At 41.6% G+C, this 15038-nt stretch overlaps 1 protein-coding gene across 1 annotated transcript in view; it reads left to right on the forward strand.

Moving 5' to 3' along the window:
* The window catches only part of SORCS3 (sortilin related VPS10 domain containing receptor 3), a 445632-nt gene that overhangs the window by 327754 nt on the left and 102840 nt on the right, over positions 1 to 15038 (forward strand). Inside the window, exons 8-9 of the mRNA XM_081005898.1 lie at positions 7899 to 7988; positions 9960 to 10139. Coding sequence (XP_080862024.1) covers positions 7899 to 7988; positions 9960 to 10139 — 270 coding nt within the window. The remainder of the gene's footprint in view (positions 1 to 7898; positions 7989 to 9959; positions 10140 to 15038) is intronic.

Consider the following 15038-nt stretch of genomic DNA (forward strand, 5'->3'; position numbering starts at 1 on the left):
TGAAAATAATGTCTACAGATTTCCAGGAAGGTCCATATTTACTGGTTTAGAGAGCAATATAACTGCTGCCCTCCATGCCAGGCTATAGGACAGATGTGACTCTTTGCTTAGTTCTCCCAGCTAAGCAGGCCTATTTGCAGCTTCTAAATTTGCAGCTGGGTAGGAAGCCCACTGACAGTATGTCCACCAATGGAAAGCCCTGAAATGGGAGGGGCTGGGGAAGCTTGGATTCTAAGCCAATCATAACCATTGCCAGCTGGCATTGAGCCTGACCCAGAATCAAACACCGCACCAACCTGGACCCGGGGCAGGTAGCCATCCTCATTGTCCTATCCCTGCTTCTGCTGCAGCTGCAATGACAGGCGAGATTGGAGATGCAATTGTGGCTCCATTGTTCTTCAACTCCCCACATAGGGATGGAGATTGGTTAGGATTGCAGCCTTACACATTTTTATCCCAATATAACTATGCCATTGCTTGGATCCAGATGTCCACAGGGTTCTGATATGTACAAAGAATCATTTTCACAAATAAGGGCTTCCCCATTACCTTCCTTAGTCAGAAAGCAAATGTGGAATCCTTTCTTTCGTGGGACCATGCATGTATATTGGAGCTGGGCAACATTGTAGGTCATGTCATCTATTCATAACCATCTATTCAAATATATTCATGGCAATTATGCAATAGAAATATATTTTTCCTTGGCTCTTCAGATGGAGCTATCAGGTTTTAACAGAAATCGATCCACACAATTTATTTTTAACTTCTCCCTCTTTAGCTCCAATTGATTTTTATCTTTGTGATCAATGGTGACAAGAACACTCTGGCAGGACCACAGGGGTCAGTTCCTTGAGTCTTCTATTGAACCAATCATTAAAAGCTTATTATGAAACTAATAGGATGGAGACGTTTCAGGGATGAACATGATTGCAGCTGTTTTATTGGTGAATAATGCCTGACAGTGTTGATCTACTTATTATCAGTCTTAAGAAATGTAAAGGAAGAGGGGGAATGGATTGCTCCCACAAAAATAAAAACCCAAGGAGACTAGAGACCATGCAACACAGATGCTTATTTTAAAAACAACAGCACAGTGAAGATATAAGAGCAATGTTCAATCAAGTGTTTTCTTATTTGAGACCGTGCATTCCCCAGTTCCTGTCACTGTTTCATCTACACTGAGCCAAGTATTATTGGATTTGGAACTTGAAGCAAAACATCTGTTGGCAAAAATTGATTAACATTACTCTCCTTCTTTTGCTTCTGGGGGCCTTTTATTGTGCCGTTTCGTTTAAAATCTCACTTTTTTCTCCTTCCCTTCCCTCATCCCATTTTTGTCTGGTGCATCAAAAAACATCTGCACAAGGGAATATAATACTCACCTAAAAAGACTAAAATGTTTTTCTCCTGTAACTCTTCATAAAGATGATTAAATATAAGCAGCTGTCGGTATCATAAGAATTTTTACTTTGGAGAGAAAGCTTGAAGGGTGTTGTTGTGGATGTTCAACTTCAGTTTTTTATATGTGGCCTGTGCACTTGTTTTGGGAAGCAGTCATTGCTGGGAGGGTGGTGGGAGAAGTCAAGCATTTTACCTAATTAGCAAAATGATGAGATACCATGGTTAGACAAATGCGATGCCACAAGGTCTCAACTTGCAGTGATAGCTACGTTTGGGAACTTTAGCTGTTTGTGGTTACTAAGGGCTCCTGACTCAAAGAGCAGGCATGTCTATAACAGTTAATCAACAGAACAAGAGCACAGCATTTTATGAAATCACCAGTGTGTTTAATTTTGAGGACAAGTTGCTAAGGGTGCACTCTTATGGACCCTGGAAGAGTGTCCTGGGGTTATAGGAGACATTGGATATCCCTCTCCAATGGAAGACGCAAAGTCCTGATGGCAGAGATAGAGAGAGTTGATGTTGGATTCCCCTTCCGTGCCACTGCTGAAGAAGCAGACATCCTGGGCAAACTAGAGCTCTGACTCTGTTAGGGCCAAAAAGGTGGTATGCCAGGGGAGGACTGAGAAACATCTGGGATCCAAAGGATCAATGCTATCCTGGTCCCTGACACCAACTGGGGTAAGATCAGATTCACTCAGGTATCTACATCTCTCCTTTTCTTTCCCTCCCATTGTTTCCAAAAGGAAACAAGTTGAGATACAGCCAACAAAAGCTGTCTTTGGACAAACGCCGGCTCCCTCGGCCTGGAGTGTGGTGAGCGCTGCACCCCATAGTCGCCTTTGACTGGACTTAACTGTCCAGGGGTCCTTTACCTTTACCTTAATTCCTCAGGAATACAGCTACAGTGGTACCTCGGGTTAAGAACTTAATTCGTTCTGGAGGTCCGTTCTTAACCTGAAACTGTTCTTAACCTGAGGTACCACTTTAGCTAATGGGGCCTCCTGCTGCCGCTGCTGCATGATTTCTGTTCTCATCCTGAAGCAAAGTTCTTAACCTGAGGTACTATTTCTGGATTAGCGGAGTCTGTAACCTGAAGCGTCTGTAACCTGAGGTACCACTGTACTCTGTTATGAATCAGGTTTGATTATAAATATAATATTAATTGTTATTTGAAATTAAGCTTTGTAAAAGGTGAAAGATTTATACGGTCTGAGATGAAGCCAGAGTATGTCTTTCAGCATGTAAATCAGTCAAGGTCCATTTAGGTATTCCATGGAAGGTAGGGCTATCAATGGCTACTAGCCACGATGGCTATGTAGCAGCTCCATTATTGGAGGTGGTATGCCTCTGAATACAGTTGCTAGCAGCTGCAAGTAGGGAGAGTGCTGTTGTGCTCATGTCTTCCCTATAGGCTTCCCACAGGCATCTGATTGGCCATTGTGAGAACAGGATCCTGGATTATATGCCCATAGGTCTGATCCGGTGGGGATCTTCTTACGTTCACACAATAAATATTTGGAATGTATTAAAATAATTAAAGGTATAAATAAAGGTATAAATAAAATGTATTAAAATAGTTAAAGGAGACATGGATATCATGCTAGATTAGCATTTTGTTATAAAGTTTTACTCATTTATTACATTTGAAGTGCAGTGCAGGTATGAAATAATGCAAAGTCCTGGAAAAGTGAAGTCAGAACATCAAGCAGAGAAGACAGATAGATACATTTAATGATAAACACATTTGTCCAATGGAATCATTTCAATTGGCCAGCTTCCTAATTAAACTCATAAAATATAAAGCCAAGGGAAGGGGGAAAACCCCCCACCCAGATTAACGAGCCCATCATTAAGTAAAGGGAGAGTAAAAAAGACAAACCCAGCTAATTCTGGGCTAAGTATGATTGATGGGTGCAGGAGAAATAATTGGATGGCATTCATCAAATATGAAATAAAAGGTGGTGTCGGAGGGGGAAAAAGCTGTAATAATCTCTAGGATTCAGTGTAGGCAAGTTTTCTTATATGCAAAGTTCATCAAAATAAATGAAAAAGGGGCTCCTGAACTTCATTCCTCACTAGAGAGCTTCACAAATGGTAATGAAGGTTTGATAATTGCTTGTGATTTTTATTACCCTAGGTGTAAATCATGAAAAGGCCAAATCCCTGCTGATGTAAGCATCAGATTGGTCCTCCCAACAGAGGGTTTCCTTTCTTTCTCCCAGTGGAGCTGCAACTGAGCACATAGCTATGCCCCCCCCTTCCATGGTGTTTCCTATAATATTTGGAATTTCTTGCCACTCAGTGCAGCCCAGCAGAGTCTTGGAGGTACGATTGTGGTGAGATGTCTGGATTAAAAGCTCAGCTCATCTGTAAAGCTAGAGCCAGAGCACACGTCACATGAATCATGTAGAGACCACTGGAAATGGTATCATCTGATGACTTATCCCTGTGATGATAATCCATATAAAAGACTTGGCCGTAATGTCATTCTAGCTCTTGGCGTGGACAGATTCCATGTGCTGAGAAGGGATATGGATATGATGGACCTGTCATTTCAGTGATTACTGGCAAGGGAAGAGATAACATTGAAGATGTTTAATAAAATCTTGTAGAAGGTGACTTGGCCACCATTAGACCATTATCCCTTCTTAGCCACTCCCCACCTCTCTGAATTTGGCTGGCCATGCCAGTTCACTCTCAAGTCTGGTGCTGCTGCAGATAAATGCCATGTTGGTCTTGAATAAAACATATTTGTTCCATGCTTTAATGGGGAGGACATGGGTGGGTGAGCTGAGTGGAGCAGCTCTAAACAGCTTTCCCCCTAGTTTACTCACTGCAGCACCAGTCCGGACTGGAAGGGTGGGGATAGGGAGTTGCTGTTATCTGCTCTGTGACTGGAGATGAAGGTCTGTTATAAATGTTGGACCTGAGAGAAAGAATAAGGATCTTGTTGGTCTACCATTTACCTCACTGTCCAACAATCTCTCTGGGGTTGAACTGTCAGAGTTGGTCTCAGGAGTGCTGCTGGAGAGCCCTCCCATGGTGGCATTCGGAGACTTCCACAGCCATTGGCCTTGAAGGAGGTGGTGGTATCATCAAGTTGCTAATCTTCCCTTCTTGGGCAAGGTGCTCCAGCAGACAGTGGTGATCTTCAGGTGTGCTTAGATGAAACTGATCTAGGCCCATTTCCATCTGGCTAAAGGCTTGGTTTGGTAGTCAAAGCTGTCTTGGTTGCCCTAGTTGATTATTTTGTCAGAAGAGACATAGGAGGAGTGCAACCCCCTTGATTCTCTTGCACCTTTCAGTGGCTTTTGATGCCGTTGGCCATGCTATCCTTCCTAAACGCATTTGGGATTTAGGAATTGGAGGCATCACTTTCTGGTGGTTTTGCTCCTATTTCGAGGGTGGTTCCATAAAGTAACATTGGGTGACTTCTGCTCAGCTCTGTGGGAGTCCCACGGGAATCAGTCTTGCTCCCTATGCTGTTTAATATCTATATGAACCTACTGGAAGCAGTCATAAGGACATTCAGAGCAATGTATCATCAATATGCTGATGCCTCCTAGCTTTATCCTCTGCTCCATCAGTATCACTGCCTCTAGTGAAGATTGTTAATCTGTACCTGAAGACAGTAATGAGTTTGATATTGACCAGTAATTTGAAACTGAATCCAAATAAGATGGAAGTTCTATAATGGGGTGATTCGTAGGACTACAATTTGATGGTCCCTGTGTTGAATAAAACATATAGCATAGGGGCCCATGGAAGACTCTTTAGGGCAGTGTTTCCATGTCTGTGGAATGAATTCCACACTGAAGTGTACCTTGGTACATAGTATCATAGAATCATAGAGTTGGAAGGGACTCCAAGGCTCATCTAGTCCAACCCCTAAAATGCAGGAATCTAAACAAGCATCCATGACAGATGGCCATCCAACCTCTGCTTGAAAACCTCCAATGAAGGAGAGTCCACCACCTCCCGAGGAAGTTTGTTCCACTGTCAAACAGCTCTTAGTATCAGAAAGTTCTTCCTGATGTTGAGTCAAAATCTCCTTTCTTGTAACTTGAATCCATTGGTATGGGTAACGCCAGGTTAAAATTGGTGATTATTATTTTTTGTCAGGCTTTTAGATACTCATGGGTTAAGTTGTTGTTGTTGTTGTTGTTGCTAACTATGTTATTTGTGCAATTTATCAGAATTATTTTAAATTGTTTTACTTATTACAGTCATACCACGAGCTGAATGTGCTTCGGGTTAAGCACGTTCGAGTTGTGCTCCACGGCAACCTGGAAGTAATGGAGTGCATTACTTCCAGGTTTCGCCACTCGTGAATGCGCAGACGCTCAAAATGACGTCACGCGCATGCGCGGAAGTGGCAAAACGCGATGTTGCATCTTACGTTCCATTCAGGATGCGAACGGGGCTCCGGAACAGATCCCATTCGCATCCCGAGGTACCACTGTACATATTTTGTTTTATAGTATCTGATTTTTTGTAAGCCGCCCTGCAATAATTTTGATGACATTTGCTAAATCTCTTACTAAATAATAAATAAATAAAATACTGAATCCCAACATTCTGATTGTACAAGACATACTCTAGTGTGTGTGGGGTGCCTAATAATTGTCAATAACCATCCTTCCTACTATTTTTGCAACAGAGGAAGATTGTCAAGTCATACTATAGATGATACCGTTGCACATCGCCTTTATAACTTAAGTGTTAGCGCACCGACTCTTCTTTTTGTAACCACTTCTTCTGGACAAAATGATCTCGGCTCTGTGTGTCTGGATTGAGAGTGATGCACTGAAGAATTCATGATAAAGTCCCACATTCAGAGCAGAATCAGATTCCAAAAATCTTCGACTGCTCTGAAGGACAGGCCTCTTTTTCACTTCTCATTCACTGCCAGAGCCTTGTCTGGAGAAGATCAGATATGAAATCTCTGTGCATTATAGCCAGTCTTCGCTCTGCCTTTGAATGACAGCTTGTCTATAGAAATATGCCACCATCTAGAGATGATATGATTACTGGGAGTATTATTGATGCTACAGCAATATAAAATGCCGAAATTTCAAAGGAAGCTAAAATACATATCTGCAAAGGGAATTTTGTAGGCTTTATTAGAAATCTTAAAAGTCAGTAAATGTTTTGATATAATAAAGGAGCATTTGGTCTATTGCATTATCTCAGACCCTACATGCATGCTAAAGCAAATACTATAGAGTCAAAATTTATTCACTTAACTTTTCTTTTTCTTCTGAAAATATTCTTGCTGTCCTTCCATTTGACCAGTGACAAATATAAAACCCTATATCTTTAGTATGAGCAGGGCTTGGATATATATATATCCAGTATAGATATGTGTGTTCTCTTATTTATCAAGCATAAGTTGTAGGCACTTTTAGAAGTGCTTAGCCAGAACTGGTAGTTTTGCTTCCTCCCTTTTTCTATATGTAATGATTTCATTTCCCATCATCGTTTCCCATTTTATTATTTATAGGAGCAATAAAAAACAAATATTATTCTAATATTATCTTAAAATATATGTGAGGCAAATATTCTCCATACTTTTATGTATTTTATTTACAGTGTAGAGCCACACTGGATCCAAAACAGACCAGTTAGGGAGCCCCCTTTTAGAACAGTTCTCTTTGACACTTGTGTTGATAGTATCCCTTTTGAGTCATAAGTTGGCAGTCCCCCTACACATCCTTTCTTCCTCTGTTCTAGTAAGAGAGTGTCAGCTAGTGCTGTGTCAAAAGTAGAGGTTGATTATGACAACTATATTTTTCTTGCCCCCTAAATCAGCTGCCCTCAAAAGGAAGAGTTTAGATTGGTTTGTTAAGCCTTCTGCTTTATAAATCCATGCTGACTGCTAGCAATTTCCAAGAAGTGGCTACAAATTGATTGCTTTATAATTTGTTCTAGCAATTTCCCAGGTATTGAAGTCAGACTAATGAGACTGTAGTTCCCCAGGTTAGCCTGGCCTCAATACTCAGGAAGTTGTTAGAACAAATTATACAGCAATCTGTCTAGAAACACCTCAAAGAAAAGAGTTTGATTTCTAGTTGTCCATTTGGCTTGGGTGCAAACAAAACTATACTTGCTCCAGTCCTTCTTCTGAAACTCAGCAGATAAATCATAATCAAAATTGAAATGTGAGGTTGTGCATGCAACCAAGAACAGAAACTGAGATGAAATTCAGAACAACACGATTGTGGGTGACTATTTCAGCTTCATCAAGCCTGGAGAGCAGGATGACATTTACAATTTGCAGGCATTTTCCCCCTCTTTCAAACAATGATGCTGAATTACCACCTTGGATGCTTTAGCTGAAATTTCTGCATAGCAGGGGGTTGGACTGGGTAAACCTTGGGATCCCTTCCAACACTATGATTCTATGAACCAAAAATCTTGCAAAATTGTCAGGGAGTCACCGAATGGTATGTGCTTAAATAGTATTCATTCTTCTCTCTCTTGTATTTGTACAGGTGACGACTGGTGGAAGAGCAAATTACTATGTGTCTTACAGAAGGGAACCCTTCACGCAAATAAAATTGCCCAAGTACTCGCTACCAAAGGTAAATGTGCCTAGTATAAGTAGTATTGATAAGTACAAAGTCTTTGACAAGAAGAGGTAATTTAATCAAGGAGATGGCCATAGCTCAGTGTTAGAGCATTGGCTTTGCAGGCAGAAAAACTCAGCATCGATTCCTGGCATCTCCAGGTAGGAATGGGAATGCCCACTGCGTGAAACCCTGGAGAAGTGATGCCAGTCAGTGCATAAAATACCGAGCTAGATGGAGCAATAGTCTGATTTGGTGTAAGGCAGCTTCCCATCATCCTACTTTGTTTGTTACTTTTCTATCATTCTATAAAGGTATATATTGTTTAATACATTTCTATCTGTTCATAAACAAAGGAACAGAGGAAGCTTCTGGAGTCAGTCCAGTTGGGGCCATCTATATGTACCCCAGCCTTCTTCTTCTTCTTTGGCAATCACTCATAGAGGAGTAACTTTGTCTTCCATGAACATGGTCTTAACATTGAGACCATAAGTGACTGTGGAGGCCAATTCCGGATCCACATGTCCTTCCAAAGTGGGGACATAGGTTTCTGGGCAGCGGTTGATCACGGTGAGGGTTTGCCAAGCGTGCCTTCCTCTTAGAGCATTTCTCTCTTTTGTCCTGAGTTCAAGCGTCTTCAAAACTCATGACACCTTTGGTAAAGGCTGTTCTCCAATTGGAGCGCTCGCAGGCCAGTGTTTCCCAGTTGTCGGTGCTCATATTACATTTTTAAAGATTTACCTTGAGACAGTCTTTGAACCTCTTTTGTTGATCACCAGCATTACACTTTCCATTTTCAAGTTCTAAATAGAGTAGTTGCTTTGGAAGGTGATAATCAGGCATCCTGTATGGAAGTGAGAGCTGGACCATAAAAGCTGATCGCTGAAGAATTGATGCTTTTGAATTATGGTGCTGGAGGAGATGCTTGAGAGTTCCATGGACTGCAAGAAGATCAAACCTATTCATTCTTAAGGAAATCAGCCCTGAATCCTCACTGGAAGGACAAATCGTGAAGCTGAGGCTCTAATACTTTGGCCACCTCATGAGAAGAGAAGACTCCCTGGAAAAGACCCTGATGTTGGGAAAGATGGAGGGCACAAGGAGAAGGGGACAACAGAGGACAAGATGGTTGGACAGTGTTCTCGAAGCTACCAGCATGATATTGACCAAACTGCGGGGGGCAGTGGAAGACAGGAGTGCCTGGCGTGTTCTGATCCATGGGGTAATGAAGAGTCGGACACGACTAAACGACTAAACAACAACAACCAGGCATCCACACAACATGACCAGTCCAATGAAGTTGATGTTGAAGAATCATTGCTTTGACACTGGTGATCTTTGCTTCTTCCAGTACAATGGCATTAGTTTGTCTGTCTTCCCAGGTGATGACTGGCAATGACACTTCAGGATTTCAGACTGGGAGTGCCTCCCAGACCTACCTGGAGATACTAGAGATTGCCTTAATTTTCCAGGTATTAAATAGGTCCAAGACTGATGTTTCCCAGGAAAAGGGCAATTTGGTAGCCACTTTGGAATGGATGGAAATTCTAACTCCTTTCTTATTGCTAGAGCTTAGTCTCTCTTATTGCAAGTTAAGGCTCACTGTCCTGGCTACCTTGATAGCTGTGCTTTCCAGGTCTACTTGGTAGAAGGAGCCCTTTAGGCTGTGAATCTTCCAGGAGCAATAAAACATGCAAATGTATAAATAAAAAATGAAGCAGGGTGAAACTCCTTCAAGGACTCTGGAATCTCCTTCCCTCTTCCTCACTAACCACCCTGCAGCCATTTTAAAATTAAAAACACACAAATAAGGAAAGGCAGAATATGATAATTTATTGGCTTGGTCTAATAGAAAATTGTTTAACATCACTCATAACTCATGGTCCTTCCCCTGCTGTGGCATAAGTCGTGGAAATTGCTTTGTGTCCCAAAGGGCAGAGAAATATAAAGATTGGGGGGTAATAAGCCTTTTATCTTACTTAACAGGACATGCATATTATCAGCACAAATGAGAATCAGGTGTTTGCGGCAGTTCAGGAATGGAACCAGAATGACACATACAACCTTTACATTTCTGACACCCGAGGGATCTACTTCACCCTAGCCTTGGAGAACGTCAAGAGCAACCGAGGACTAGAGGGGAATGTCGTCATTGACCTTTATGAGGTAGGCATCCAAAGCCATGTTGAAGCAACCTTGTCTCATGCAAATATCATTTCATAGTAGGGCTGTCTGCTAATTATTGTTTTTTGTATTATTAAGGATTGTTGTCTATTACTTAGCATGTTTGCAATGAAAATTAGCATTCAGAATTTTATCAGGAGAGCAATACAAATACTTTGAGGATATGCTTTATTTTGCTTAATTTATGACACTTCTGCCCCACATTTCTTCCATTATGAATGGTCCAGGAGTTGATCCAACTGTAATATCAATGTTCAGTCTATTTTAGTTCATTTTTGTCCAACTAAACTCTTGGTTCATCAAAATAGGAACACTATCCCTTAAATGATGCTAGACTGTCCATGTGCTCAGTACTGAGGAGTACCATGCAGGTCTTGAACTCAGCTCTCAAAAGTGTTAGGCTGAATTCTTCCTCAGCAGTGCTTTCTGACATATTTTTTACTGTTGAAGCTTTGCAAGCGTATGGAGATGCCTCTATCTACAAGGGATGCCAGATTGCTGCTCCCAAGCTATGTGCATTCCACGAAAGTGAATTTAAGTTAATTAGTTTGGTATGGATGCAATGCGCACATCAGAAAATAGCCTGTGTCTTTAACCATCTTTCAGAAGAAATATTTGTGAATTGTTGGCAAACATGTAAGTCTGTGCTGGCACCCTGGGGGTGGGGGTGCTGCTTGTTTGTTTTTTATTGGCAGCTTTTGTTGCCTGTGAAGTCTCAAATGAAAAAGGAAGGCTAGTGAAATCTCATATGGCAGAAAATCTTCCTAGATCTATCAGTAATGCTATGTTTTTTTCTGTGGATGCAGATTCATCTTCCAATTGTCACTATGTATTTGTCACTCTCTCTTCCTATGGGACAGGCCTGATAGCCTACCTGAGCATAAATATTCACTTGCAGCTTTTTTTACCCTTGCCATTTTGACTAATAATCAGATGAACATCCTGAATTTTCTTATAGTTTAGAAACAGATTGATTATTTATCTATTTTCAGCTAGCAAGCATGATTCTGTCGTTGCCTAAATACAATATAAATCTAGATATCTGTAGAATTCCATCAGGCAAGCCAACTTCAGCCCTAGTTTGAAGGCAACACTTCTCTTCAGTTTTCTTGGGGAACAGAGGGGGAGAAGGAAAGCTGGTCCATAAATCTACACATTTTTCAGCCTCCAGAGGAACTGATGTTGCACAGTGCTATCATTCAGAAATATAACTGCCAAACAACATTTAAATCAAGATCAAGGCCATCTTTCAATTGAGTGCATTTCTTTCTTTCTTTTTGAATGAATTCTAAGCAAAGTTACAATGAATAACCATAACAGTTTTCTTTCTCTGTCTCTATCTCTCTCAAGTGAAGCCTAAAAGAAAGTGCCATGCCCTTCATTAATAATTTTCTCCAGAAATTTAGCCTAGTCTTCATTTTAATATTATATTCCTAGAAATATATACAGTGGTACCTCTGGTTACGTACTTAATTCGTTCCGGAGGTCCATTCTTAACCTGAAACTGTTCTTAACCTGAAGCACCACTTTAGCTAATGGGGCCTCCTGCTGCCGCCGCTGCACAATTTCTGTTCTCATCCTGAAGCAGAGTTCTTAACCCAAGGTACTATTTCTGGGTTGGTGGAGTCTGTAACCTGAAGCGTATGTAACCTGAAGCGTATGTAACCCGAGGTACCACTGTACTTTATTTGCCTGCCTGTGTACATGCTATTTTCATAAGCTACCTTGTAAGTTTATACCCTGGAATATTGCTGAATTATTCCTGGCTACTGTAATTATGATGTATCATGTTTGTTGGATTATTTTAATGGCATATTCAGTCATTATTTTTTGTTTTCAAATTTTTACTTTGTATTGAATTCCTCTGTTCTGCATTGCTGCGGTATGGTTTTAATGAGCGCCAGCTCATAAATATTTTAAATAAAATAAAATAATAAGTAAGAAAATAATATCGGAAATAAGTGTTCCATGTTGTGAGTACATGGATTAATTTCATTTAACAGGTTATCCTCAAGCAATTATGTAAACTTGATCCTAGACACTTGTTGAATTGTACTTACGGAAAGGTGGTAAATCCTTGTACATATCCACTTGTGTGTATTCAAAGATGCACATTGTTGCAGACGGTAATTGCATAAATACTGGCTCTGGCCTTGGAACTGTTTGTGATCAGTTTCTCATGTCAGGGGCTGAGACCAAACAGTAGGTGCAGCAACATATGGGTGAGAATTGGGGCACAGTCCACTAACTTTGAAGGCAATTTGTCATGTTTTAATGTTTCATGTTTTATGGTAAGTACAGTCACAATTTCCCTTCCTGAGGAACAAGATATGCCTGATGTTTACTCTTCCTGAGTAGACCCCTCCTCTCAAGCAGAACGCAGGTTCTGATATCTAATAACCAGTTAAACACTCCTCTGCGGATCCTGTATCTTCCACCAAGTTCACCTCCATCATAGGAAATTAGGAATATAGGAAGCTGTATGCAAGGCAGATGTTCTGCTACTGAGCTGTTGGCCCAGTCTTAGCTCCAGGGTGGGGGAAGGAGAAGGGAAGAGTAAAGGGGAAGAAGCTGCATGCAGCTGGGTTCTCTGGCACAAAGTGACTAGTGTGTTGGGCTGCCTGGTAGGTTTTCACAGATGTCCTGGGATATTCAAAGTCTCATCTTCATACAGCTGAGGAATTTCAAGAGAAGCAGAACCAGTTATGAAAAGACTGAGAACAATGCTTGCAAGGATGGGTTGCATATCCCTGAGTATTTAGAGTGTAAACAGTCATTTATTCAAAGGCAGGAAGATGTGAACCTCCCTGTGAATTAGGTTTACAGGAAGCTATAAGAATTAGGTTGCGTGGCAAGACCCTCAAGCCGAACCCCCATTAGGGTAAATAAATTCACACAGACACAGATATTTTGTTTAAGGTTTTGGGGCAAAATTTTGGCCACAACTTTATTGATTACAGAAATGTGAGCGGTATTGGCTTAGGCACTGGCAAGACTATATCTGACTCCTGCCCCCTTTTCAGGAAGTCTGTAAGGGCAAACCACCCAAAGGGAAATTGCTTTGGGGGAACCCGCCTGCATCTCCCCTGGCCTAGTGTGGCCCCCAAAGCGGACTTTGGACAGGAGCCAGGCCCTGGCTTCCTTTAATGGAATACCCTTGATAATGGAGGGGCAGGCGATGGCCGACCTCCCCTCCCCCATTCACCATAAGCCAATGCCTAACCGCCAAACCTTACAAAGTTGTGACGATTGCTAAGAGGTAGGCAAAAACCAAGTGGCCCGTGCCAATTTGCCAAATGGAAAAAAATTCTACCCAGTCCCTGACTCAAGATGGGCAACCAACCAAAGTCCAAAGCAAGGCCAAAGGACACCTAAATTAAAGGGAGGGCGGGCGGGTGTTCGGCAGCGTGAAGCAGGAGCCTGGCACACGTCGTGCTGCCACTTTTATACTTTTCCCCACTATCACCCTTTAACATGATTGGGCAATAGCCCTGGGTGATTGTGGTGCCACCCTGGCATGAGGGCGATAGCTCCACCCATGCCAGGGTGGGGAGAACCAGGTTGAGAGCCTGCCTGCAACCAGGGCCATCTATTAAGATGATCCCATTTGTGCACACTCATTTATCAAGGAGTATTTGAGTGGGCATATCCTGGAAGTGTCATGCATTGCAGCCAGTGCCCAGTGTGGGATTTTAAAAAGGAAGTGGGATTCTTTGGTCAGGCTCAATTATGCCTACCTGAAAAGAAGTGGGATGGTATCTCATCCCATCCTATCTAATTTCAAGCCCTGATCGCAGCAGCAGGTGTACAAGTTTTTGGCTACACATGTGCCACATTATTGGTATGCAACAGAATGATGTATAGAAAGGTCTCTGGAAAGTTGGAAAGAATGGAAAGAGGTAATGTGAAACTGGTGGCAGATGTCGAATTGAGAGCAACTAAAAGGCCTCTGATGACAGAATGGGCAGCTGGGCCCTAGACACAGGGACCATCTTTGCTAAAGGAAGAATGTTCCCTAGTGTTCAAGATACAGAAAAGGATGGGGCTCCTGTCTTGCCTAAAGTAGCATGCAAAATGTTTGGGTGGTTAAGTTATATACCAGCCCTCCTTTCTATACAGGGGCATATTTTAGAAACAGAGCTGTGGAATAAGCAACAGCTATGAATATAAATAAAGAGGAACAGAGTGGGGCTGTTAAGTTCCTAATATGCAGAAAAAGGAAGAAGCAATAGTTTTAGGAGTTCTGCTGCCAAAGAGGAATTCCTCTGGAGATGAGATTAAAGTCTTCTTACTGGGTTCTTAAGAAGCAATTTGTTTTTTGATAGAAAATTTTGAGCTCACTTCCCATGTGGATTTCAAAAATAGGTCTCTGTCGTTACTTGGGCAGTGTCAGAAGCCTTTGTAAGAAACACTTTCTGTATTTGAAATTACACTCATTTTTTTAAAACCCTTTTTCTGAGATCCTTTTCCATTTTTCTGCTGGTAAGGAGAGGCAGCTGATAAGTAATTCAGCAAGGTGATTGTGGTATAAATTATATTTCTCTGCTGTGGAACAAGTCAAGCTGGTGCAGACTTTCGGAAAAAGAATGCTAAAAGCAGACACATGGGTGGCCTCCCTCCCCTTCTCCTTTCACATCTCCCTTGGGGTGTTTCAACAGTAAAACTCAAATCTTAAGACATTTCATATTTCAAGAATACGTCCTCTGAATTTCAGGGAATTTTTTTAATCCCTGAAAATTTGGGGAATACAACCAAAAAGCAAAATGTTCTGCCACGAATTTGGAAGCGGGTATTTTACACCACACTGGACATGTGGCGAAGCTTCCTGTATTGGCCTCTGATTTAATGATATTCTTGCAATGAACCAAATCAAGAAACTTT

Source organism: Podarcis pityusensis, assembly GCF_964106645.2.
Source record: "Podarcis pityusensis genome assembly, chromosome: 5".
NCBI lineage: Eukaryota > Metazoa > Chordata > Lepidosauria > Squamata > Lacertidae > Podarcis > Podarcis pityusensis.